At 41.6% G+C, this 27070-nt stretch overlaps 1 protein-coding gene across 2 annotated transcripts; it reads left to right on the top strand.

The window, feature by feature from the left end:
* The first annotated feature begins 721 nt into the window (after nucleotides 1-721).
* Nucleotides 722-26682, top strand: cwc27 (CWC27 spliceosome associated cyclophilin). 2 transcript variants are annotated; one of them, XM_070924451.1, is made up of 14 exons: nucleotides 722-812; nucleotides 1022-1118; nucleotides 1939-2051; nucleotides 2200-2343; nucleotides 2507-2605; nucleotides 2706-2809; nucleotides 3240-3309; nucleotides 3864-3943; nucleotides 4032-4068; nucleotides 4152-4327; nucleotides 13288-13391; nucleotides 20286-20398; nucleotides 20525-20628; nucleotides 25802-26682. In XM_070924451.1, exons 1-14 carry the CDS (start codon nucleotides 771-773, stop codon nucleotides 25962-25964), a joined length of 1446 nt encoding a protein of 481 aa, XP_070780552.1. In that variant the 5' UTR covers nucleotides 722-770; the 3' UTR covers nucleotides 25965-26682. The 2 variants fall into 2 exon arrangements, with proteins under 2 accessions (XP_070780552.1, XP_070780553.1); XM_070924452.1 differs by lacking the exon at nucleotides 4032-4068 and adding an exon at nucleotides 4089-4109 and having other exon boundaries at nucleotides 3864-3947; nucleotides 4164-4327.
* Nucleotides 26683-27070: the final 388 nt, after the last annotated feature.

Raw genomic sequence — 27070 nt, 5'->3', positions numbered from 1 at the left:
TTACGGTACTTCCGTTCGGCGCCTGGACTTCTGAATGATCTCGTACTGGTTTTAAGAATAGCTAACTCCTTAACATCTTGCTACGTTCTCGTGAAAACAGCTAATTATTTTAATGAAGATTGCATTTTATGCTGGATGTACTTTAATAAATAAAACTGGGCCGTTTACTCGCTATTGACGCAGATACATGAGCAACAACGTCCACCGCTTAAAATATTTTTTTACCGGTCCCACCATAAATCAGCGGTGCTGCACGGTGACAACTGTGTTTTTTAAGAATATCTGTGTCCAGTTCTAACCACCCAAACTGACGTATTTCAACCGGGTTAGCTGTAGTGGAACAAAGGTACTCTGTTGTTTCTAGGGGTTTGTTGTCATGGAACACATGGGTCAAACCAAAAGTCAAATGTAGGGGAGTCTACAATATTTCAGTGGTTTGTTTATGATCTGCACATTTGCAGGTTGATAATCATGTGAATTAATTATGTACTAAAAGTAATTCGATAACAAAATAACAGATTTAAATGTTAATATTCCAAGAAATAAAAAAAATAAACAATGTTTTTTTAGGAACCCCCCCACGTACTCGGAAGTAAACAATACGCTCACATGTATGGCCAAGATGGCTGTAGACAGAAAAGTATGATGTTTGTCACTTGTAAACCGAGCTAATATAACAAACATTATCTTCCCTATTGTATGTTCAAGTATCAGACGGTGGACAAACACGGTTTTCTCGCTTTGACGACAAACACAACCTCGGCGGCAAAATGAGCAATATTTACATTCAAGAGCCACCAACAAATGGAAAGGTAAGCACGACTTTTTGCAATTTTTACTTTAATTCAAGCAAGAGCCATAACGTTATACTTTACTTTGTGTAGAGTGTATAACGTGGAGGACGTTCAACTTCATTGTATGCCTTGTAGCTAATATTATTTGTGCCTGTGGCTGTACGTAAATGTGAAAATGTGGTTATAATTTCTTCTTTGAATAACCCCACTTTGTGATCTTTACTTAGGTCCTGCTGAAGACCTCAGCAGGTGACATTGACATCGAGTTGTGGTCCAAGGAGGCTCCTAAAGCATGCAGGAACTTTGTGCAACTGTGCATGGAAGGTAAAAAGTCATGTTACCTGCAGAACTTATAAAAACAAACCTGCAGAAGACCATTACAGCAGGATCAGTCACCCAAAGCCGTCCTCACAGTTTGAGAGGTCTGCGTTTGTACTTCAAAAATACACGTCAAAAATTGTGCAGGAACATTTCTGCATCCATGTTGAGATTTATAGCTCTTCGGATTGATCTGAAAGTCTGCCTCTATTGGCCAATTTGAAGCGATTGTTTAAAGCCAGAGTCATGTTTAATATGGACTAAAGTTAATCAAGTTGTCTGGTGTGATGGTGCTGGCAATGTTAAATAAATATATTGCCAGAATATCTTCTATATTTCTAAAATTACATTAGAATATACATTTCTCACCTGAATCTCACCACACAAAAATTTGATATGGATGAAATTATCAATTTCTTTTCTCACAAACCCAGCATTGGTTATTTCACTTTGACATTAATTGTCAATAATTCTTTATTTTAGGGGTCCGTAAGTTTCCTGGAAATAATCATGTAATTTACTACTAATCATAAGAGAAAGAAATTATGTTATTGGAAGAAAAGCTCAATTTAAACCCAATTAAATATGAATATAGTGCTGATTTATTATTAGAGGCTTTATTATCCGCCTATGTTGACTTTTATGCTTTCCTGCAGACAAATGACCAATTAATTGCAGCTAATTAATTTGAAATAAGTGTACCAATTGAATACAGGCTTTATTTTCCTTGTAATTACTATCAAATTACATAGTTATTTTAAGGAAACTCCATGGAAATTGTTCAGAAAAGTGTTGCCTCATTGTCTTATGTTTCTCTCTCCTCTAGGTTACTATGATGGCACAGTGTTTCACAGAGTGGTGCGTGACTTCATTGTTCAGGGGGGGGATCCCACTGGAACGGGAGAAGGAGGAGAGTCCGTCTATGGCCGGCCATTCAAGGTCAGACTGTCTCTCTACTTCTGTTTTGATCGTTCTGTATAATTAATGTTAAATCTAACAGAGCCATTAGTATGAATCATTCTTTGGACGTATTAACATTAACTACGTAATCATCTTTCTGTGTCTTTTTTTTTTTTTAAACTTTCAGGATGAATTTCACTCCAGATTGCGCTTCAATCGGAGAGGTTTGGTTGCCATGGCAAATGCTGGGACACATGATAATGGCAGTCAGTTTTTCTTCACCTTGGGACGTGCGGATGAGCTCAACAATAAACACACCATCTTCGCCAAGGTAACGGTGCCAATTTACATAAATATTTACTGGTGCATTCATGTCTGTCCTGGGCCAGATATCTGATGAACGACATTACTGTCTGCATGTAATGCCTCCCACATGCATGAACCCAGATCAGTGTGTGTTAGAGAGAGTCCATTTGTGCTTTTTGTCAACGCAGGTCACAGGAGACACGGTTTATAATATGCTCAGATTGGCAGAAGTTGAATGTGACGACGACGAAAGACCTTTGAATCCCCACAAGATAAAAGTTGCCGAGGTATTTTCTTCTTCTACTACTTTTTTGCTAGCTTAACAACATTTTGGTATTTAGTGTCTGTGATTTAAACATTGATGTAAAAACCTTTTGTCTCTTCCAGGTGCTTCATTCTCCTTTTGACGACATCATACCTCGTGAAATAAAGAAAGCCAAAAAGGAAAAAGATAAAGAGGAGGGAAAGAAGTCACAGTCGAAAGCCACAAAGTGAGTGTTCAGACTTCATCTGTCCTTCTGATGGAAACAGTGTAAAGTTTTTGCACTGCAGGTGCTGTTTTTTTTCCCTCTTTCATTCATTTTCCTTCATCATCATCTTTCCCTTTGTTGAAATGTTGTAACCACCCGCAGCCACATTTGCTATAACAACAATTAACGGATCATTTTGACCAAAAACTTTGTTGTCAGCAGCAAATATGTGTCAACAATAGCAATAAGAATAATAATAGATGGACCAAATGGCTATCTTCTTCTCTTTCTTTTGCTCCTGATTCTTCTTTCACTCTTGTTTTCCATCTTTTGCTGCAGGTCGTCTTCAGCCTCATCAGGTCATCGTGCTTGCTACACGGCTAAATGTGTTTTTAGTGTGACTATTGTTGTTATTGTTGCTTCAGTGCCAACAGTGTGTTGATTTCTATAGGAATTTCAGTCTGTTGTCATTTGGAGAGGAAGCCGAAGAGGAAGAGGAGATGGTGAATCAAGTCAGTCAGGTACTGAAGAATGGAAGTATGAAGTAAGCTTCGAGCTAGTTTAACAGTCTGCAGACTGCCAGTTAAACAGACAGACCATTAAAACTGACCACGTCTGCACATCTGACCCGTGTGTCAGTCAGTATCATTCCAGATCGAGTCCAAAGTCCAACATGAAACTAGAAGTCAGTGCAGTCAAAGCAAACAGGCTTTATCTATTTATAAAGGTTAGTCATATGATTTTAATTCTGATTCTTCCAGATAACAGCAAACAATACTGGTGGTGCCATCTGTAAATCTATGAACTATGTTCGATGGTTCTGACTGGACATTCATACTGTACAGCAGTCTTTTAGAGTGGAAAGTTTGTGGTTTGACAAACCTTTGTCCAAACTGGATTCTGAAAATGTAAATGTGTTTGTTGGTTAATAAAAGATATTTACAATATTGCTGATTTTAAATTTTCTATTAAAATGAAATGGAAGTTTCAGAAATTGAGGTTTGCATTGAAATTAAAAAACGTTGCAAAATGTGTAAAAACAAAATCAGTCGCTCACTATTGTTTGTTTCTTCAGACACTAAAGGGAAAAAGCAAAAGCAGCCATGACCTTCTGAAAGATGATCCCAGGCTGAGCTCTGTACCGGCAGTTGATAAGTTTGTACAATGACAAAAATCTCCTTCTCATACATTCATGATCTTCATCCTTTTCCAACAATAACTCATATTCCTTCTGCCTTAAAAGGAAAAAGAAGACGAGGGCATCAGGAGATACAGCTGAGGTACGTCGGACAAACTAAAGAAATCCTTCTCTCAGGATTTAGTTTGTTTTGCTCTGATTGTAAATTTCATCGTGTTCTTCCAGACGGACGACGAGGCTGACGATGATGTCGAAGATGACATGGATGCAGATGAAGAGTATGACTCGGATAAGAGAGAGAAGATGAGAGAGCTCGTCAGTAAAAAGCTACAGAGAGAAAAAGGCGCAGAGAAAACGACGGAGGCCAGTGAGGACGAGCGCGAGAAAAAGACCAGCCGCAGGTACGACTGCATGTCTCCCACAGGTAGAAATATAAACTGTAGTTTAATAAACATCTGCTGGCTTTTCGTGTTGGTCACTAACTGCTTCAGCAGTACAATAAAGTCCTCGTTCCACTTGTAATACAGCGTAGCGACCTGGTGGGGGAGCTGTTGCATTGTGTAAAACAGAGAAAGCGATGAAGCAGTGAGTGTGAACTCTCTCAGTCAGGTGAGAACAGACCTTCCAGACTTTATCTTTATGATAAGCGGAGCATTTCCACAAAGAGGGGGGCTTTAAATATTTTATTTACAGCATGATGAGGTCGTGGTTGGATTTCCAAAGCAGTTTGACCACAAATTAACGACTCTTTTACTGTTTAAAATAGGTGTTATTCAAAACGTGTGCATCACTCAAATCTAACACATTTTGCTCTTTAAAAGCAAAAAAAAAAACTGAGCTGATTTGGTACAAAAGTAGAGGTGGAAATATGTCTTCATCAGGCTTATGTTCACCCATCATATTCACCATATTTCTGATATGTTTCTAAATTAAAATCTTAATTATTTGAATTAAGATCTTTTTAATCCTTCTGTAAAATGATTATCTTCATTATTGATTAATTTACTGTTTCTCAGCTGATTGTTTGGCCTAAAATGTCAAAAAAAATTGAGAAATGTCCCAAAGATAATCAGATTTCTCACATTTTAGAGGCTTCAACCAGAGAATGTTTTGATGGACTTAAATCAATAAATCAATTACTAAAATAGTTGCTGATTAATGTTTTGTTGATCAACTAATCATTTCAGCTCTGCCCATAGCAGAATCTCATGTTTTTTCCCTAAATATAATTAACAGTATGTATGTGTGCTGTTTAGCACCGATTTAGCATCGCAGTTTTGGGACTCCCAAGAGACAACACTGTATCCTACATTTCCCATAATGCAACTCAATCGCATCTTTAATTATACGCCTTAAATGTCCGCTTCTTTCAAACCTCACACCGCCAGTTTGTAATGCAGGCTGTCTGTTTGAAAAGTCTCGAAGCCCAAGCTGAGGTGCACCCTGATGACGTCACTATGACATCATCAGGGTTGTTTTCTCAGACTGCACAGAAACTCCTCGGCAGACACAGCAGACATTAAACGACTGTTTTCACAGGCTTTGAGTTTGCGGTTTGTGTGACGTTAACTGAACTTTATGAGTGCCCCTTTCAAGAAGGATTTAGAAAATGTCGGTGTTGAGACGTGTGTCTGGAATAAGTCCTCATATTCAATTTTCCTTCTCGGTCCCAAAATATTATCGAATTAATAGCAGCACTTTAATTTTAGCAGCATTAACTGTAATGACGATAACGTATAGAATATGGTGCTCATGAACCAGTTCTCTCCTGTCGAAGCCTGGTGTCATATTCATCTTTATATCTTCCACACACACACACACATATCTCAGTTGTAGCTCACTGGACCAACATCAGTGGACCTGCTATTTGAAACAGGAATGTTGGCACTCAAACCAAATTACTTACTGTGCTGAAGTAGAAGCAAACAGTGCGTCTATCTGAGCCAACGGTGTGCGTGAACTGAAGGTGAGAGTTGAAGGTGACGGTGTGTGAGACAACATTAGTATTAAGACAGAAATGACCTGAGGACGAGGAGGAGGAGGACGAGGAGGAGGAGGAGAGAGTGATTTATCTTTCATCCCTCTTTGATGCTGCTGGTTGGCCAGTTGTCTCTCCTCCATATCCTCGTAACAGGTAGCCCTCAACACACACAATCAACATACCCTTCTCTCATTAGTGCTAATGGGATAAGGAGTGGGCCCCCAGTCAGTACTGTGTGTGTGTGTGTGTGTGTGTGTGGGTCCTGACTGACAGCCAGCCCAATGCAGGCAGACTGTAGTATATTAAACACAAGCGCAGATTGTTTTGCTACAAGAACTGTAACCCAACACAGTGGTTTGTCTTGGCAGGGGATCAAAGAGCAGGCTGGTAGGTACAGTGTTAGTCCGGGACAAAGGGGGCATTGTTGCAGGGTGAGCTCTGCTCTCCCACCGTTGCTTTGCTTTGAGCTTTCAGCTGCTCTGTGTGCAAGGAGGAACACCAACTGGTATCTAGTCACCTGGGGGTGGGGGGGGGGGGGGGGGGTCAGTCGGTCTCAGTTCTGTCTGACTTCACTGATTTGTTGTTTGCTCTTGCGTTGAACACTCAGATGTACAGTTTGTGATGTGTGTGTGTGTGTGTGTGTGTGAAGGACCGCTCTCTGGTCTCTGCAGTGGACTCGGGCCTCGGGTGGGGGGGGGGGGGGGGGATTTACAAAGCTGATTGTATCTTTTCTTTTTTCTTTTTTTTTTCCCCCCGCAAAGTCAAGGCTGCTGAGTCTCCCTGGAACCAAAATAGTTTTTACATCAGGTGAAAACTATCTTGCTCTCCAGCAGCCAGATGATATTCCACTGCAATATTCCAATGATTGCAAAATGCTTGAACTTGTTCACATTCATGAGCAAGTTGCCAAATAGTAGTGCACCGTACCTGAACCAAGAAAATGTTAAAGCCTGAGTCACAGTCGATCAACACAGATTCTATTTATACTCCGTTTGTCTCGACTTGCTGTGATGTTTTCTGTTGTGGGTGATGCTGGTTAAGCTTTTACGCTCACAGTTTGACACTTTTCTTTTTTTCTTGCTATTGATCAAGTCTGGTTTTGCTGTGTTTGAAGTAGGCCTCTTTAGGGGGGTTGCTTTATAAAAGACACTACTGAATTAAGTCCCAAAAGCAGTGTATGTGGTAGTCGCCACTTTTGTTAAACCCGACGGGGCATGACTGGGGAAGCAAAACGCTTCCATATGGCTGTGGGACACAGTGTGAGCTGCCTCTGCCAGCAGGGCCTGGCTCCCTCTGCTGTCTCTGGTAATCGCTTTTCAGTTACTGCAGCCTGCAGATAATGACAGAACTGCACTGAGACCGATCTTATGTGTAAAAACTAAACTTTAATTACTAATTATTATTGTCATTATTAATTCATGATTATTCTGCCAACTTCTCAAACGATTATTTGGCGTGTAAAATCTAAGAAAATTGTGAAAAATGTCCATCACAATTTCCTGAAGCCCCAGTTGAAATATTTAAATTGATTGTTATATTTAAACTTCAGTTTAATATCATAAAGACCAAGAAAATCAGCCAAAATTCACATTTGAGGAGGTGGAACCAGTGACTTTGTGGCATTTTGTCTAAAAGAATGACTGAAACAGTAAATCGTTTATCGAAATAGTTGCAGATTAATTTTCTGTCGACCAGCTAATCATTTAAGATGTATAAGTTTGTTAGTTTTTAATGACTCTGAACCAGTTATCAGCCAGCTTCATGTGTGAATAATGCATCATTACTGTGGGCAGGAATGTAAAATCTAGTCTTTGGTGTTAAAGGCCTGCAGCGCTTTGAAGAAATCAGTTTGGGTTCCTTCTGCCACTCTAAAGCTAGAGAAAAATGTCCAGCTCAATTTCCAGAACTGAGATGACATCTTTAAATGTTTTGTTTTGTCCGACCAACAGTCCAAAAACCAAAGAGATTCAGTCGACAGTGACATAAATCAGAGAAAAGCAGCAAGTCCTCACATTAGAGAACCTGCAACTAGAGAATGTTTACTTTAAAAATGACTTCATTATCAAAATAGTTGCCAAATCATTTATTGTGAAATGACTAATTGATTAATTGACCAATCGCTGCAGTTTTAGTCTTCCTCTTATTGTTTGTGGTTTTGGTCTTCTGTCACGTTACTCTTTAACAAAGCATTCTTCTAACCTTGTGGACGGCGTAACTTAAATGGGACATCAGACACTAATTATCCTGCCCAAGTGGCCGTGCCCCGGACGCTGCGTCACTCTCCATTAATTGGCTGCACCTGTCTCTTGTCATCGGTCATAACCCACCGCGTTCTCGGGGAAAGGTTGCAGAGATCAAGAAAGCATTCGCCGCTGCTTTTGTGCAGAAAACTGCTTGAGATAATCCAGTTCTTGGCAGCGGGATTGTGTATGTTTTGGAACTGCCAGGTTTACACATCTCTGGCCCACTGTAGCATGTCTGCCCCATATGGGGCACTGGGAAACAGTTCCAGACAGCGATGCATGTCTGGGACGAGGGGGTTAAGACTTTTTCAAAATGAATAAAAACCCAGCAGAACGCCACTTGGACTGTGATCAACGTCAACATTTATGCACATTTACCGCCTTTTACTCTCAAACAAGCGAAATATTTAAGAAGCGTACAAGATTCACGACCAAATGCGGCTGATATAAATGTCAGTATAGAAACACTCGATATTCTACCGCTCATTACTTTCCTCCGTCATGACTAACTCGCATAAGGCCAAAGGATCTAGTCAATGATTGCGAGGCAGATGAGGCGCTCTAAAAGAGGAACCTTGGTCCACTGCGTGGGTAATGTGTTGGTCTAGATCACTCTGCAAAGTCATGCAAATTCCTGTGTTGAGGTTGGATTCCTCCACTCCAGCTCACAGTTCTCCTTGGCTTCTGACCAAGCCATGGAGTGCCCCCTGAGGGGAGTTCACCCAGCCTTCTTGTTATTCTAGCACATTCATCCACATCACTTGCTCGGTCGTTAGACTGGTTTGAGTCCGCCGTAGCAGGGAGAAGCTGCTGCCATCCTTGTGGTGTACTTAGGTGTTAAATTGTACTTTTATATATGCATTTGACTGGTTGCAATCATACTGTGGCTAAACTTTAACTTAAAACAGTTTGACTTTATCAGTAATTACACTTCTTAAAGCCACTTGAAGGCTGGAAAATTAGAATACAGAGAGATCCTAAAAAGGCAAGTACGCCCGCTTGTACGTTTTGGAAAACGATTGAATCTTTGATGAACCATACAGTCATCACTGTACTATTTTTAAGGTTGTCGAATTCCTGTGTCAGCCTCAGACTCCTGCCAGACACCGGAGTATTAAACGCAAGGTTCTGAATCATGAGAGAGTTCTTGGTCTGCTGCCAATCACTTCATATGCTTTCTTTATGAAAAGTTAATCATCCACAGCTCTCTGGGTTTTGAATTTTCTGAAAGAGTGACAGTAACTGGCAGCCCCCGAGTAGACCCAGGCCACTGGGACTAGTAGGGATTCACAAGAAGGATTCATAATGTATCTAGCTTTGCCCATTTAGGTCTGTTTATCTGGAAACTAATCTGAGTGGCTTTTCTATCTTTAAATGACCGTCAGAGTCTCCTCTCCTGCTGGTAGGTGTCCTATTGAACGGATGGATGGATTCTTTTTCAATGTCCTGCTCAGTACGTATCTCGGTCACAATCGTAAATAACCAAATCGAGAGATAGATTAACCCTCAAAAAGCACTCTTGACATAGTTCAACAAATTGTGATTCATCCAGTCTAGTTCTCACATTAGTCTTAAGTGTGCAGAAACTAAATAATTTGCAGTGTTGTGATGTCAGGGTCTTGAGAGGAATTTGCTGAGCCCCAAGGTGTGTCTTAACAGGTGTTGTTGGGGCTTTTCCTGTCCTTTCTGGCCTCTTTCTCTTTATTGGCACCGGGGCCGTGGAGCCGATTGTTTGGCTGTTGCCTTGGATACGTCTCTTGTTTTCCGAGTGGCAGCGTGTCAAGGCAGGCAGAAAATGATCGCTCAGTCCAAAGTGCTCCTCACTGTAGAAAATATATGCGTGAAAGCCTCACCTCTCAGTCCCGGAGAAGAGGCTGGACTGGGTTCAAGAGAGAGCCTGGCGTCATACTTGGCTCGTAGTTAATTTTACTGAAACACATAGAAGTCATGTCAAGAGCTGGACATGTAGAGGACAAAATGTTGCATCAAACAATGTGTATATATAATAAAAGAAAAACAGTAAAATACAATAGCCCTGCAATAGATGCTACAGTCATCCAGCTTCTAATGTTCAGTATTCAGGTCATAGTTTGTGAGCATTAATCCAATGAGATCTCTACTCGTGACCACCGTTCTTCTTTGCTAATGCAGGTTTGTGCCTGTCTTTGCCAGCATGAGTTTTAAGATTTTTTTTCCCTCGTCACATTGCAACACTATGAGGTGTTTGCTACTGATAGAACAGTAATTCAGGCAGCAGGAATCTGGCGTTGCTGCACATCTGTAGTTGCTTTCCGTTGCCCTGAAAGCTTAAAAGGAGGAACTCCACTGGTTTTTACACAAAGATCAGTTTACTAGTTATAAGGTTTAATATACAGCCTGTGAAAACATTTGTATATTATCGCCTGTGGTTCTGGTGGAGCTTTGTCAAGTCTGAGAAGAAGATAACCCTGGAGACTAGGAGCTTGGACACTTCAAATCTTTACCAGAAAGTTGCATTTTGGGACATTAAGTCCTCAAAAAGGTCCAAAAAATCATGATGGCATATTCCAAATAGCGTTAAAGTAACTTGGCATGAAGCGGCAGTCTTTAAATGCAGACAATCACTGTCTTACTGCCCTCTTCCTGCAGTAATTACACGTTTTAAACAGAATATAATCTGGTATCCTAGCCAAACAACTGTATAAATGTTACCACATCTATGCTTTACCTGTGAAATGTCTTTAAAGTCTTTAAATTATTATATTAGTTTTCCCACTTCTGGCTTGTCCCATCTGAGGCACCATACTGTATATAAAGTGTGTGTCTCAGAAAAGAGGCTTGTTGTCATTGCTTCTAGGCAGAGCTGAGCAGGCAACTTCCTCACACAGGCCAAGTCTGATTCTGCCAACCAGTCCTGCTCTTGGCAACTCTGTCTGGATTCAGCTGCAACATTTCTTCTTCTGGGAAAAAGAGGACTAACAACTGCATGTCTGACTGATTCCTCATGTGTATCCTCAGGAGCAGCAGGGAAGCTAATGAGGAAGAGACATGACATCAAGTCACAGCTACAGCTCTTTAATATATCTGCCAAGGCACTTACAGTTAAAATATCTCTCAGTCTGATGCCTCGACGCTGTCAGAGGAGTAAACAAAGGTAACAGTTGAGTTTTGGAAAGCAAGAAACAGAAAGATGAAAGGATAAAAGGAAAAGAAAAGGATATAAATGAATGTCAGTCCGGAGAAGCAGATGTAAGAAACAAAGGCAGCCATTGTTTGGTCTGGAGATGCCTCACATGTTTCTAGGCCAGGGGCCCAGACTGTGCAGCTTACCTGTGCTTTGTGGCTCCGCAAGAGAATGGGACAAAAACAGAGCTGTCAGGCAGTACAAAAATATTATCATTTCCTAACATAACATATCTGCTCTGCAACTGGCAGTAGTCTCAATCATGTGAAAGGGAACAATAATCAGCATTGCTGGCCCTGGTTCAGACTTCTAGCAGTTAGCCTTGCATGAGCTGGGCTTCGGGCCACCTGCCAAAAAGGACGCTACCTCGAGTCAAGGAAGCAAGGATGTGCCTTGGCCTGCCTCTGTCATCCAGTTAAAAGTTTTATAAGGGTAGCTGGACACGAGCAGGGCCTGTAATACTTAATGCTGTGCCATTTGAGGAAAGGAAGTATAAAGTTTTTCATTACTTCTGCCACTGACAGCATTTGACAGTTGTGTATTTCATGTATCGCAGGACGTTTATGTAGTTTATTGCGCACAACGTGCAGTAATACATACTACAACATGGCTTCCATCCGAAGTGTTCTACTTTATATGCATATTCGCTGTGTGTACATGCTTCTGCAGAGGTGTGGACTCGAGTCAAACTCAAGTAATGAATCTGATGACTTTAGACTCGGCCTGAGAACATTCAAAAGATAATTGCGACTTGACTTTGACTTTAACGCCAGTGGTGTGAAGGCCACACCATGACTTGTTTAGGACTCAAAACACGTTTTGGACTTGACTTGGACTTTTTGGTCTTGACTAGGACTTTTTGGTCTTGACTTGGGACTTGTTGGTCTTGACTTGAGACTTGTTGGTCTTGACTTGGTACTTATTGGTCTTGACTTTTGACTTATGAGTCTTGACAAGGAACTTGTTGGCCTTGACCTGGCACTTGTTGGTTCTTGACTAGAGACATGTTAGTCTGGACTTTGGGCTTGTTGGTCTTGACTTTTGACTTGTGGGTCGTGACTAGAGACTTGTTGGTCTTGACTGGAGACCCGGCTTGGAACTTTTAGGTCTTGACTTGGGACTTTTGGTCTTGACTTGGGTCTTGACTTGGAACTAATTGGTCTTGATTTAGGACTTGATTTGGGATTTAATTGACACGATTAAATACTTACTTGTGGCTTGCAAAACAATAATATTTCCCCTCCTCCGTATTTATTTACAACTAATCCTCCTTAATATTTAAAAGCCTCAGACAGCAGCAAATAAGACTGGAAAACGTTGTACTTAGGTTGTGCCGTATACATAGATTTTAGTTGTATTTTCCTTCACGTGCATGTATTTTGAGAATATTTAGACCTGTACTCGTTACCACTGTCGAGTGTGGGCGTTTTAATAGGTTAAAAATTACATCTTTTAATAGTTACAACGACAGTTACTCATCTCAAAACAAGAAACACATTGACATGTTTCTCACTTGAGTCAACGCCCCCTCTAGTGCTTTCCAGGAGCCTGGAGGGGCGGAACAATTACTTTATTAAGGCTCCATCAAATTTATTGGTGAAACACAGGCTTTTAATGTACATTCTTCAATCTGACGCTTGCACGGAGTGTTTTATGTTTGTTTTATATACCCACATAATTAGCCATGAGCATTAAATATTGGGAGGCATAAACTTTCAGAACAATTGATGTTTATTTGCGAAGACCAGCAACCTTGAGGGTATTGATGTAATTCATTTAAAATGAAGTATATGCTTCTTTACAGCGGGAGCCAGTGGAGCCAAAAGTCTGCTATTAACTGCTCACTGTGTGTTTGTCAAGACTGACTTTTGTCTGTGAACCTGTTTCTCTGTCATTGTTTGTTACAGGTGTAATCCTTTACAACGGTTATATATGTTGAGTTTAAATTCTTTAACCTCATTTCTCCCCTCGCAGTGATGAATTGCGGAAAGAGGCGCGGCAGTTGAAGAAGGAACTACAGGCCATAAAGCAAAGGAAAGAAGACAGTTTAAAACCTGCTGTAGATGAAGTCAAGGAGGGTATGTGAGCAGATTTTATTCCCCTGTATTTACTGATGGATGTGTATCCCTGTTACCCATTATATTGTGGATTTATTGGTGGTTGATAATATACTCTACATGTATTTTACCACAACTAGGTGCTTTTTAAGGGTGTTTGAAAAAGAACTCTCTCACCACAGCGCTCTAAGTGTGAACAAAGTCTCTAAGAGGGTGGTCCGTGCTACATTCTCCGCTAATGGACACTAAGACAGGCAACCCTCTGATTTTGTCAATTAGTTGCAGACGTCTATTTTTTTCCCCCCCAAGGGTCTGCATTTTTGTGTTAAAGCTCACAGAAAATTGCGTGGGTGAAAATTGTTGAGTGGCCGCCATAGTTGCACATCAAACCCTTTTTTGTGTGTTTGTTAGTTTGCAGCCAATGAGAGTCTGTAAAGATCTGCCCCCCACCCCCCACCCCCCCAAATCTCCAGGGGGTCTTCACCACACTGCAGTCTGTCATAATGCCGTCAATCTTTGGGATTTTTGCTGATGCTGAAACACATTTTTGAAAATTACCAAAAACCGCTTAGGCTCAGAGGTTAGCTTGAGGTTGTGTGTATATTGTTGTGCAACAAAACAAAATAGTTTGCGGGGGGTTCTGCGGGGACCAGACTAACTCTGGGATTACCACCAGCCAAAACCTACCCCCCCCCCCCCCCCCCAAAAAAAAAAGTTTCTCAAACATTGTTTTTGTCTCCACAAACATTGATGGTTTCATGTTTTGAAGCACTTGCACTGAGCCCCCCCCTCTTGACTCGCTGCTTTTAGGTGAAAGAGCAGAAAATATACAATGACATTGTGCTTTGATGCGAAGATTAACTAAGATTCTGCCGTTGTTTCTGACTTAATGTGTTGCTCTTAGTGATATCTGCATAGAGTTAAGCCGTTTCTATAAACATCCTTAGCAGAAGGAGGCCTTCTCTTAATAGATCCAGTTATAAACTCAAGTGTTGAGTCAGTAACAGCCCCGCATTGTTACCCCGAGTGGCAACTGGCCTAAGCTCCTCCATTATCTTACAGGGTATTTAAAGTCTGCCAGGGACCTTTTGTTTTGTGCTTCCCTGGCAGCTTAGCCAGAGGCAGGAGTTTCTTTTAAGAGTTCCTCATTACATTTCTGTGTTGGAAGCAAAAGTTAATTCCATTAGATGGAATTCTTAGATGTCATGGGCCAATGGCCGCTGCAGGGGAGACGGATGTCTGCTCAAACGCTGTAAATCTTGGAGCTCAGCTCGGCCACAGACGAACACTGTGGCGAGGGCTCGTTTTATCTCATCCCGCTGGAGAAGCCGCACGCGCACATTAAGGCTCACGTTGACACTAGCGTCCCCTTTTTAAAGCTTAAATCTGTCTCCTGGAAGGTCAACCTCTGGTCTCGTTTCACTCACGAGCTCCTCAAACCGGTCAGTGTAGGTTCAGTGGGGGGTCCACGAGATGCAGGTTTGAGCTAAAAGGGCAGACAATTCTTTTTATTGTTGATTAGTTTATCAATCATTCGGTTTATAAAATGTCAGAAAATAGTATAAACTTCAGTCTAAAACCCAAAGATAGATTCGGTTTACTACTTCAGAAGACAAAGAAAACCAGCAAATCTTAGCAATTGAACCAGAGTACCTGAGTAATTTGATTTATTTTGTTTCGACTAATCGATTAATCAACACATTTCAGCTCTGAAAGATTTAGATTTAGATTTAAACGTCAGGATTTGCTGCTTTTCTTTGTCCCTCATGACAGTAAATGAAGAGTCTTCGGGTTTTGGACTTTTGACATTTTATAGACTAAATGATGTCCACCACGTGTACCCGGACCCGACTTGTATGCGCCAAACTGAACCGAATTTGGCGGCAATCTGCTGACTCCAGGACTGTTTTGTTTACTGGTGACAAGCCCAGATTAAGTCCCCGTGGGAGCATATACGACTAACAAGAAGTGAACATTAAGTTTTACTAAATCTTGTAAGAGTCTATGGATGTGAACAGACAATACATCGGCTCAAGTCGTATTGGTTTGCAGTAACTTTGTGAAGACAGCCCGTATATACACGCTGCGATGGTCAAAGCCAAAGGCGGCGCTTCTTTTTGCCCATAAATCTGCCAAAATGTGCTGTTTGGGAACAAATTTGACTTAATTTGGCGTGACTGGCAACTGTGTCACTGAGTATTTTGATGATCCCCTTCTTTAGTTGCAGAGGTAAAGTGAGAAAAAGCAGACAAACCAAAGCGTTGATATCTTTCATATTGGTCTTAATTATTTCTGGTAGGACGGCTCTATGAAACATACTGACAGACTCTAAAATCATTAGAAGTTATTGCTTTGTCCTACAATCTTAATATATTATAATTTGTTTCTGGTGCAACCAGCAGACCCACTTCGAGGCAGTTTGGAAAGGCTTGTTTAAACTGTGGTATTTTGTCTGGTGACTTGTGGTTGAGTGGTTGAGTTACCATATATCCCCCGGCCAGGGACCCTTGTGGCGTGTCATACCCCTCTCTGCCTGTTTCCTGTTGTGTGTCTGCACTGTCAGCTGTCCAGTAGAAGCAAAAAATGTTGATGACACTGTGACAAGTACCAATTTTGTGTTTCATGGCTCTTGAATAATATTTCTTCACAGCAAAACCGAACTAAAGACAACAAAACAAAAACAGCACATTTTTTGTCGTAATAGTTGCCAGTTTTGCTCTTTTTCATTCTGTGGTTTTAGATTAAGTTTAGACCTCAAGAGGATGTCTGGATATTTGTTTTTATCAGTGTCACGGTGAAGTGGCTGCTGTTTATATATTTAAGATCAATACATTCCCACAGTTTTGCCGTTATTCACGCTCCGGCACGACTGAAGCTACTGAAGCTAATGTGTGACCTCATCCATGGCTTTGGAGACTTATAAGTCTTAAATGTACTTATTGAGTAATACATTCATGCTAAAACAAATATTAAGGCGGCTACCTTCCTGTTATTTCCGTGTTAATTCAGTCGTTTATTGTACCCAGCCCCAAGGATGCATAAAATAAACACATAAAAGACACCAAATGGAGTAAAGATTTTTCACTGCGATGGTCTAATTTCCTGTAATGTGACTCTTGACCATGCCGTCACGGTTCTGCATGAAATCAGTCAGTGCCCCTTCCTCATCCTCCTCCTCCTCCTCCACCAGCAGCCGCCCATATGGCTGGCATGTGCATGACATTAAACTTGATTGGAGTAAAAAAGCGAAATTGTCTCTTCAGAATTCACCGTTTATTTATTTTCTTTACCTTTTTTTTTTTTTTTGAATGATTTTTTTTTTTTTCAGCAGTCATCACTTCAGTTTTCATCACATAAATTATAGCATGTTCCTGCAGTCTGGTTTTCTCTCTCTTGGCATGACTGCTGGGGTACCAGAGCCAAAAATAAGAGAGCCATTCTGAAACCACTGTCCATTCAATACCCACCCTAAATGATGTGGCAGCAGACTTCATCCCACGTGGATATTACAGGTTAAGTCTGTGTGCTCCTGGTGTTTTATTGCACCCGGTGCCTGTTGCATATTTAAAGAAACGTTGCAGCAGAGTGATATTTGAAACGGCAATTACCTGTGATCAAGATTAGCATGTTATTTTGCCTACTCGGTCTGCTATTTGACAAAGTTAGTTCTTTTCACAGGACACTTCTGAAATATTATGCAGTCGTTGTTGTTGCATAATCGAAGATGGATAGTCGGTGTTGACCTCGAGGCGCTAACTGACAAAATCATATTTGATGTGTTTTTGATTGATGATCATGGCAGTAATGTTGCCTCACAGCTCGGCGCCGTGCTGGTTTGACTTTTCTTTGAAAACGGTTGATTGTTTAACAGAGAGGGGCGACCTTTTATCCCACAGAAGAGGCATTTGTCGTCCACAACAGCCTTCGGTTGCTACAACATCGGCAGCTTGATTTGTAGCCCTCTTGAGCCCAGGTGACGGGAGAGGGGAGGAATGTAGTTAGAAAGGCCATCAAACTCAAAGATAGTAGTTAGTGACAACAGCTGGAGAAGGTGATGTGTGTTCCTCATGTAGGACCTCAGGGCATCATCAGTCAGCATCCAGCATGTCACAGGCTGCAGCGGGGAGGCAGAGCAGGAGAGGTGACTGGGGTGGGGGGCGTGGAGGATGGAGGGAGATCACTTGTTGGTCTCATAAATCAAGAGAAAAAGGTTTGCCCCTCCAGCAGCAGAGCAGAGCAGACTTCCATGTTGACACCGCGGGAAGTGGGGAAAGTGTGGCGCTGAGGTTTCCCAGGAGACTCCAGCGATTGCTTCGTATTTTCAGCCTAAAAGCTCAGAAACGAGAATGATTGCACGGTTTTCTTCAGTGATGGCCAAGAATACAACACTTTCTCCTCAAAGGAAGAACTTATTACATAAGTGAAATATCTTCAATACGTGGACGGCTATAAATTACTTTTATAAATTTATAAATTTATAAATTAGCACTTTATATTTAAATGTCTTTATTTATATTGATGCAAACAATACTTAAAATATTTAACTTGCTGAGAGTTAGACGAGAAGATCACTACTGCTCTCATTCTGTGTGCTTTATAAGGTTACAGCCGGCAACCAGTTAGCTTAGCTTAGCTTAGCTTAGCTTAACAGCTAGCCTGGCTCTGTCCAAAGGAACAAACATTCTCCTGACGGTAGCTTCATACGTAACAGACAAACATGAGAGTGGCATCGATCTTCTCTCTCGGAAAGAAATCAAAGAAGCATTTTTCCCAAAATGTGGAACTCTTCTTTTAATATCTGAGCGTTTGTACCTTTAAGATATTTTCCAGTGAGAGCAGAGACGTGCTTTCCTTTTAGAAAGACTGAGGCTGACCGTAGTTTCTTCACTGCAGCATAAAATAGTTTGATTATTAAAAGATACACAAATAGACTTTATGTTTATAATCAAATCTGTTTGTCAGTGCTTTTAATTCTTACCTTAAAATAACAGCTGCTCTGTATGAAACATGGCCTGTCCAAGGTGTCTTCCTTTTTTTATTTGTTAATTACCTAAATTAATATAATGTTTTGGGCAACTTCATTAGTAGATCTTGGTAAACACTTTATCTTTTCACAGTCAAGCCCTCTGAGACTTTACCGCTCACGATAAACGGCTGCATAAGTGAATAAATACACATTAACAGGAACTCTCACTAGATGACGAGCAGCGGGCTCGAGTGTTTTCTCTGTGGCGTCATTTGTTTGCTGCAGCTGAATGTGTCACAGCGTCCGGTCAGACGGTGCTCACCGTCTGCCACTCTGTGACTTCACGACCTGCAAGTCTGAGCCGGGAGGTTCACAGAACAACATTAACTGCATGAGACACCAACGTCAGCGTGCAGATCGTCTCTGCTTTCAGTCACGATGTGAGGCTCCTTCACACGTCCTGCAGAGATGGGAAAAGATTCCTCCAGCGCTGCCGTCAGCGCTGCGGCTGCATTAGATAACACACACAGGTCTTTATATGAAGCTGCTGTAGTGTCCAGTTTTACATTTTAGAGCTGCACCTAATGATTATGTTATTATCAATTAATCAGGTGATTGTTTTCTTGATTTATCGTTTATGTCAGAAAGTAGTGTGAATGTATCCGTCACAGTTTCCCCGAGATGTCCTGTTACAGTCTAAAACCACGTAGACATTCGGTTTACTATCACAGAAGATTAAGAAAAACTGAGAATAGTCACATTTGAGAAGCTGGAACCAGTGAATTTCTGCCACTTCAAGTGTGATTTTGTGCGATTAAATGTCCAAAAACCAAAAGTATTCAGATTTGAATGATATGAAGTGGAGAAAAGCAGGAAATCCTCACATTAAAGAGGCTGGAACCAGAGAAAGTTTCAGAGTTTTAGCTTAAAAAAAATGACTTAAATGATGAATTGGTTGTCAAAATAGTCACAGATTGATTCTCTTTCAGAAGTATGCCCATGTGTCCCCTCTCGGCTGAGGATTAAAGAGGTCTTTCCTCGCCCGGGAGCGATCAATTACATAAGGTTTGGGTATAAGGTAGCAGTCGGAATGTAGGTCACCTCTGAGATAAAGTGAGGGGTTACTAGGTTGGGGCGTTCGTCCACTACATCTTTGTGAAGGTTGGCAGTAGTATGGATTCATGCAGAGCATGTCAATCTGAGATGAGAGGACTCCCCTGTGTTGCCTCATCTTTTCACCTCTCTTATTATCATGTACGGCAGCAACTGTCACAGCTTGACAAGCTTTACTTCCTTTTATCTTTTCTCTCTGATCATGTTCTGCCCAGTTTTTTAGCTCCTCGTCTGTCAAAGTGCCGGAGAACATGTGAAGCGGTGGTATTTCTTCTCCCCAAATGTTCTCAACTTGCAGCATCAGGGAGCTTCTTATTGTTCTGATTCAGGATTTCTTCACACAGTTAGCTGTCGTATTTTAGTTGTTGTAGATTTCATTTCAAGATGCCTTATTTTTATTTTGGTATGTAACAAGAAATCTGAAAACAAAAAAACTGTGCATCTAAAAACTACATGGTTTTTTGTGATAAAACAATTAGAAAATATCATTATGTCTGGTTATGTTTCATAGAAGATACAATAGTGGTTACAGAAGATGTACTTAAAAAGTGACTTTTTTTGACTCATCAGTGTGAATGGCAGATTTTCTGTTACTATTATTATCTTCCTTTTTTGTATTATTATTATTAAATTCTGTACTTCTTTATGTCTCATGCAAAGCAGGTAGTTGGGGGTGGGTGGGGGTATTGGGTGTTAATGGGTGAAAATGTCACAACAAGCCAAAACAAAGCAATGAACATGAAATGACAGCCGTCTTTGTGTGTAGACATAAATGATAACATCTAGGATCTAGGAGTTAATGCTAATCAGTAGTGATGTCTCTCTTGTCTCTCCAGTGGATAAAAAGCCATCCAGTGAGGCCGTGGCCGAGTATCTGGAGGGACGGAAGAAGTACGAAGAGCTCAGGAAACAAAAACAGAAGAAGGGCTCAAAGATCAGGGAGGAGCAGGTAGAGGAACTCACTATGTGGTCATCACTTACTGAGCTCGAAGTACAAATCTTTTTAGGAGGCAGAGTTAGGAATTTGTCCCTTTTGTACCGTGTATATATGAATGAAGTCTGGTGTTTTTGGTAGACCCTGGCCCTCCTCAGTCGTTTCAAGTCCAAGCTGTCTTCGGCCATCACTGAAGCTCCGGAGGACGACGTGGAGGAGCTGGCAGAAGACGACGACAAAGGATGGTCAGTGAGCCCGATACCGTTTAGGACATTTTCTTTATGTCCCTGGTTTTGTGGTCATCTGTCCATTGTGCACTCTTGAGTTTATTTGAATTGGTTTGCCGTGGTCCAGCCTCACAGGACATTAACATTAACCATCTGGGGCTGAGAGAAGAATGCTGGTTATCCCCATCAGCATCATCACCATCATCACTGTTTCTAATAGTATTTGGAGTTGGATCCGTGGATCATTTCACAATCACAATCATCATCATTGCTGCTATGGCTACCGTCTAGCTAATATTTGCTAAACCGAGGCTTGTTGGGCTTGGAAGTCGTAGAAATAATACTCCACTGCTCTGTTGTCATTGGTCCCATTTTCAAACAAATTCAGGAAATGTCACTTTGTCCAAAACCAATCAAAACTAGCCTTAAAGTTGCAGAATCATGCTTTGTTTTACATCTATAACATCTATTGTTGTTCGCAGCGTTCGGGAGTCTGGCGGCGCATGGATTACACCATGACCTTAACGCTCCGCACAGTTTCATTGTTTTGGTTTTACGAACTGCGACTTAACTGTTTGGTTCATTCTCATCGACCTCAATTTCAGTAACAAGGCTCCAACAAACCCACTGTACGCCACCTGCTCAGCACCAAACAGCAGACAGACACAGTTAGCAGCTAGCTGGTCAACATGGCGCAGCACTCTGCAGCTAAAGAGCCAGATCTTTCCCTCAGGAGTCGGTGGAGACCAAACAAAAGCTGAAAGGAGAGAGAAAATTAGAGTAGAAACACGACTCCAAAATGAATGCTAACATTGCTTTCTGTCTGCAGGTGTAAATAGGTAGTTGTTTGCCATAATAACTTAAAAGTCGCATCTATTAGCGTAGCTTTACTTCTGTTCTACTTGTGTCACAGCAACTGACAGTGGCAAGAAAAAAAAGCTTAATATAATGTGTAAATATTGCAGTAGAAAGAACAAGAAGTTCTTTTGGTAGTTATTAATAGTCCATGAAAGGACACCAAGTTGAACCGCACACAGATAAATAAACGACTGGATTATTGTACCGTGCTGCCTTCACTTGCTTAGTTAAATGAATGTAAGACGGTTAAACAGTTCGTTTTTCATAATTACTTCGTAAGCGTAGATGCCTCTGGAAAGGGAATCCTGGATAAGACGGAATGAAATAGCTGCCATGTTAGCAGTCTCGCTAAGCTTTAAATCACTGACACTATTCACTCGAGTAAATATTAGTGGCAGCACTGAGCAGCATGTGAGCACACCAGAGTCCTGAGTCTTCCTGGAGAGTTCAAGAAGCAGTTTGGCAAACAAACTGTTTTTGTGGACGGCGAAATTCAAGCGTGACAAGTTGGCACGAAAAAGGCCTTTTTCATCAGCCTCTGCTGGGTTTACACCGTGTCGTTCCTATCGATACCCTCCTGGTGAACACTGGATCGTAAGAGGTTGTGAAAGAAACCTTTTATTATAATAGTAAGAGCTGCCTGAACGAGATGCAGAAAATCATTCCTTGTGCCTGAAATGACGAAACTGACCTTTGTCGGATCCGAAGCTTGCTTCAGGTTCTGATAAATGTGTGTGAAAGTTCAAGTTGTGTGCATGTGTGTCTGTGTGTGTGTGTGTGTGTCAAGTCGGGATTTCAACCCGCAGCCACCAGATTGGCCATCAGGAAATCAGCCCTGACGCTGTGTTTTCCTCTCATATTCTGTTTTTCACCAAAGATCTCAAAGTCTAACTACACAGAGTCGGGGTTTGAAATGAATACCATGTGTTTGAATTTGAGCAAAGTGTCTGTGTGTGAGAGATTTAGAATAACAAAATCTGTAGTTGCTATTAGTCTCGAGAAGCCCCCTTGAAGTGTAGCCTGTCTGTGTGTGTGGGGGCCCTAATGAATTTGAGAGAAGCCTTGGCTGGCTTTTGGAGCCTCTCCCAGGCTGTAGACACCTCACTGTGCCGCCCCCGCCAGGTATGGCGAGGAGGGAGGGACAGCGGCACTAGCATAGCAGTCCTAGAAAAACACCAGTGGGAAGTCTGTGCCACTCGAGGAGCGCTGCGAACAGAATGTGGGTTACAACAGGTCAGACATTGGAAGTCAAGTCTGGGCCAGAGGAGGTAAACTATTCCATCTGTGTCTGTGCCCCCCCCACTCCTCCTCCTCCTCCTCCTCCTCCTCCTGGTCTCCGCTAACACACACACAAGCTCACAGAGTCCACACTCTCAATGCAAAGACCCCGCCGTTGCTCTCACCTTCCCTCCTGTACTCCTTAATTCCCACCCCCCCTACTCGAGCAAAAAAAAAAAAAAGCAAGAAAAATAAATTGAGGAAAGGCTTCTGTTGCCTCCCATCACGGCAGCACAGAGTGGTTTTGATAAGTCCTGGACGCCGGGTTTCCACATCACCTCTCGGAGCTGCGAGGCCGTACGGCCGGCGGGCTGTCATCACTGAGACTGCTAGACAAATTATCAGAGGCGGCCCGCTCACACTGCAGGAGTCCTCAGGGTCCGCCAGAGTCTAGCCATGACATTCTAGATGAGCTGCCACAACTCCTGCCGATTTCAAATGAACACCGGAGAGAGCGCAGAGTGCACAAACACACAGGCTGACACACTAACGCGCCCAAACTGTGCACTCACCCGGAGAGCCGAGCAGACACGTACCACATGCTACACGCGGCAGACAAGGCATCAAAATACTTTAGAATATACGCAAGAGAATATGCAGTTTCTTTATTCAGTACAGTAACACACACTGGTGCGCACGCCCAGACGTGTACAGCACAAGGTCACGTAAATATTTCCCTCTCCAGCAGATAAGAAAGACCTGCCGCTCGTCAACTTTAAAGCTTAGTCTGCGGACGTGACGCAGATGTCCGATTCAGACGAACATGAACAGCAGCAGATGGAGCCGGTGAACGACTCGTGATCAGCGTTGTAGACCGCAGAACTCGGTCTAAAACAGAAACCACGTAATGTCCCCGATTTGAGTCCCAGGCGGAGACCTTTGTTCCATGTCACACCCCCTCATTTCCTGTATCACCTCTTCTGTCTACTATCTAATAAAAAGTGCCCAGAAAAATACTTAAAGAGCAACTTAACATCTCGTTTAGCTTAACCACATCCCCTTAATGTGTTCAAACAAGACTAAGGGTTTACTCAGAGTTTACTTGCAGCTCAACAGCCTGCAACCAAGCTAGCAACTCTGTGAGGCTGTAGCTAAGCTAAATGCTAACATGCTCGCAGTGACAATGCTAACATGTGCAATACAGTATAATTCCTTTACCTTTATTTCTTTCATTTCGTGAATTTGTACATTTATAAATTATAGTTGTTTTTTACTTTTAGTAGCTTTTTTAGCTTTATTGCTTTTATTTATTATATCTTGATTTTTCTATTGTTCTATCCTGTATGCTGCTGTAACAAAGCACATTTCCTTGCTGAGGGATTAATAATTAATTAATAAAGGATTAGCTTATCATTTTAACATGAACATAAACATTTTAGTTTAGCATGTTAGCATGCTAATATTTTTTCCATTTAGCACTAAACACAAAGTACAGCTGAGGCTGCTGAATGTCAGTAGTTTTGCAGCTATTTGGTCATAAACCAAGTTTGGACATTTGGGCAATTTGACATAATGTTGGCGCTCAATGAAAAGTCAGAAGATCACCAAAGTCATTAGGATTCATCCTCTGGGGACCATGAATGAAAAACCTTCATGGCAAACCATCTAATAATTGTTGAGATATTTCCGTGTGGACCAAAGTGGGGGACCAGCTGACGGACTTGCTATCCAGTGAGCCACGCTGCTAGCATGACTAAAACGTTTCCCCTGTCCTCAACGGTTACTTCTGATGCGTGATTCTGCTCTCAGACGTGAGCGTAAGCGGACGCGGCTGGTTGACAACATGGCAGGTTCTTTTAGCCTCTAGCGTGGCTAAAAATGGATCCTTGTAATTGATTAGTCACTCCTGCTTTGTTGTGTAGATTTACTGATAGCATTCATACAGCAGCTGAAGAAATCCTGTCAGTGGGAGGAAAAGTGTTTTATGTGTGAAGTGGCCGACACTGATATCTCCTGTGAGGAATGTCCTGATTCTTTAATCTGTCTTTGGGGGAAGAGAAACTGACTGGGGAAATGAAAGACACATGAGCGTCTGTTCTCTGGGGACCGGGGCTTTCCTTCAGGATGTTTGAACTGCTAAGATGTCTAAAGAATATAAGCCTAATACTGTACCTATACTACTAATAACCTACTGAGAGAAACCTTCAAATACCTGCTTAATGGTCCTCTGTCAAAGGAAGTGTTACGCTTTGAATACCAGCATTAATATGGTCGTATATTCCCCAACCAGACTCATCACATGTTTTAACCATTTTGTTTTCTTCCAACAAGACTTAAAATGTGTGTTCAGAACAGTTTGTTTGGCCTTGGCTTCGAATATTTCGGGTTCAGCCAGTCACTTGGATAAAGTTGTGAACTGTTAATCGATCGTTATCGATCACCAGTCAATATTTTTACATTCACAATGGATCGTTCCAGCTCTGATAAACCTGCCGTACGCTACCTGACCGACTGGTGAACATAGCGGAGCATTTAACAGCTGAAGAGGCAGATATTTATCTCAGGAGTTGGTGGAGAACAAAACAGACCCAAAAGGGAGAGTCAGTATTTGACTTGCACTCATCTAATGCTAATGCTAATGCTAATGTCTCCCTGTGTCTGCTGGACGTGTAAATCAACACGTTTAAAACAACTTTATAAGGTAAAAATATAATAATGTCAGATGTCGAGTTTACACCAAAGTGGCCCCCCCCAAAAAAATGCTGACAGTAATGACTAGCATTACTCAAAATCACAATCACAAATAATTTAGTGCTAATTAATAGTAGAAGTCATTTATCTCCATTTATCCATATTCCATTCATGTGCTAATACAGGACTGCACTTCGGGCCTCTACAGTATTTTTATTGCTTCGTGTTTTGTATTCAGTACAAATTAAGTTTATTATTATGATATTCATGATTAGCAGCTGCTTGTTTTGATACAGATATTGTAATCAAACTGCCTGAAGCAGAGAGAGACTTTCCTCTCGGCAGAAGTTCCACAGAGCTGTGATTTAGTGGATTCTCTGCTGCCGTTCTTTGAACTCTCTCCGCCTCTCTCCGTCTGATTTAGGATGGCCCATGTTCTGCAGTTTGATGAGCAAACCAGAAAAGTCAAGGATGCCAACATGCAGGACGAGGACACTTTCGAGATCTACGACCCTCGCAACCCCGTCAATAAACGAAGGAGAGAGGAGAGCAAGAAGATCATGAAGGAGAAGAAGGCCAAGAGGTGAGGTCACGAGGTCGAGGGTCAGGTCCTGCCCGAGCCATGTGACTGAAAAACCTGGTCATACAGCATCCCGCCTGTCCGGTTTTCCGGCACTTCAAACCCCGCTTTGTTGAACGCTCTCCTGGCTCGAACATCTGGATTGAGGACGCTGACCCGAGCGCACTCGGTCCCTGTAATCTGTTATGGAAAGGCTTCTTCGCTCGGAGCAGCTGCACCCGGACGACGCGGTGATCGTCGAGGTCGTGATGTGATTACCTGTGATGTTGTTAATCTTTTCTATCCCATTCGCTTTCTGTTCATGTAGTCTAGGGCTTGAATGTGAGCGTTAGACCAGAAAAAATAAATTACATTTGTAAGCAGTCTGTATTGATTCTCTTTGTTCTATTTGATTATAAATACGTCTGTCAGTGGCCACTTTATTAAGTACACCCGATCAATCAATACAACAGCTCTGCCATAACATCCTTACCATAATGTTCCTGTCAGAAACGTGTAAATGTTTATTATTGAGGTTGTAGTTTAGTGTTTCTATGACCTCGATGCTAAAATATAGAATTAAATCAACACTTCTACGACTGTTTAAGATAAACTGAACATCATAGCATCATAACAGTAAACGCTACAGTTGTATTGGATTGCATTAGATTACACAGAACATAACTTCTGACATATAAGATTATATTGCAAAGAACTTTGTCTCTTGTCCTGGACTCTACAAATAAAATCCACCTCAAAAAAAGGTTCCCTTCCTAAAACGCAGAGTTTTGGGTTGTTTTATTTTTTTACAATCATCCAACCAGTGCAGCCCTAAATCATCACACACTGAGCAATAAAATATGGACATCGTCTTCAATCTCACTGAACGTCTTTGACTTTCAGTTGAGTTTCTGCTTCACACAAGGCTCTACACTGCAGCTGTTGTTCATGAGACAATATGTTATGTAGTAATTCTGCAATTTCATATGTATATCAACTGTAAAGCGCTGCATGTTGGAATTAATAGAAAAGGTAATGTACAAACTATGGACACTACAATACCCCCCACCCCCCCGGTGTATTTCCTGTCTGTATTTCTACTGTCACTATCAAACAAAGACCAGAGAAAGAGAA

The sequence above is a fragment of the Enoplosus armatus genome, chromosome 18 (assembly GCF_043641665.1).
Source record: "Enoplosus armatus isolate fEnoArm2 chromosome 18, fEnoArm2.hap1, whole genome shotgun sequence".
NCBI classification, from domain to species: Eukaryota; Metazoa; Chordata; class Actinopteri; order Centrarchiformes; family Enoplosidae; genus Enoplosus; species Enoplosus armatus.
The sequence above is the reverse complement of the archived record's forward strand: the minus strand, read 5'-3'. Positions and strand labels throughout refer to the sequence as shown.

Excerpts from the sequence above, each read along its gene's own strand:
- cwc27 (XM_070924451.1), top strand. The coding sequence starts at position 771 with ATGAGCAATATTTACATTCAAGAGCCACCAACAAATGGAAAG. Across the intron at positions 2,606-2,705 it reads ACAAGATAAAAGTTGCCGAG|GTGCTTCATTCTCCTTTTGA; the intron begins GTATTTTCTTCT and ends TGTCTCTTCCAG. Across the intron at positions 3,944-4,031 it reads TCTGTACCGGCAGTTGATAA|GAAAAAGAAGACGAGGGCAT; the intron begins GTTTGTACAATG and ends CTGCCTTAAAAG.